The sequence below is a fragment of the Opisthorchis viverrini genome (genome assembly GCF_000715545.1).
Source record: "Opisthorchis viverrini unplaced genomic scaffold opera_v5_35, whole genome shotgun sequence".
In the NCBI taxonomy this organism is placed as follows: domain Eukaryota; kingdom Metazoa; phylum Platyhelminthes; class Trematoda; order Opisthorchiida; family Opisthorchiidae; genus Opisthorchis; species Opisthorchis viverrini.
Window position 1 is genome coordinate 1626366 of NW_008751691.1, and position 483 is coordinate 1626848.

A 483-nucleotide genomic window follows, 5' to 3' on the forward strand; every position below is an offset into this window, starting at 1 on the left:
AGATGGTCGTCGGCTTGTTCGCTGAGTTGGGCAATTTGATTGCAAACGTTTCATCACCATTGGAGGTGACATCATCAGTGCGTTATTAGGGAGCGTAGTTGTGCGTAGCGGTGGGTTAGTGGTTGCGCGTCGAGAAGTGTCACGTGTGTGTTGATATGCGTGCTGGTAGCCGGGGGTGACCTTTGACCGCGATCAGTTATTCGGTGGGGCGGTTCCATTGGTTGTTCTTTTATCACGTGTCCTCTTTCGCCGATGCTCACGTGACCCTTTAGCTTGGAATCCCTCGTCGTCGTGGTCTGGTCGATGTTGAAGTGGCCTTTTTTCTCCCGAGTTCCGGGTTGTGACTTTTATTGATTTGACTCCGAGGAGTTCCTTGTTTCTTCGTTTGTGAATCCAATATGCGGTCCTGCTTGAGTGTTCCGGTTGAACACTTGCATCTACATGTTGCACTGCTCCGCAGGCAAGAACCTCAGAATCTTGCAA

At 50.5% G+C, this 483-nt stretch overlaps 1 protein-coding gene across 1 annotated transcript in view; it reads right to left on the reverse strand.

The window, feature by feature from the left end:
* The window catches only part of T265_02750 (hypothetical protein), a gene marked incomplete at both ends in the record, with an annotated part of 2222 nt that extends 2150 nt beyond the window's left edge, over nucleotides 1–72 (reverse strand). Inside the window, one exon of the mRNA XM_009167065.1 lies at nucleotides 58–72. Within this exon, the coding sequence (XP_009165329.1) occupies nucleotides 58–72 (15 nt within the window). The remainder of the gene's footprint in view (nucleotides 1–57) is intronic.
* Nucleotides 73–483: the final 411 nt, after the last annotated feature.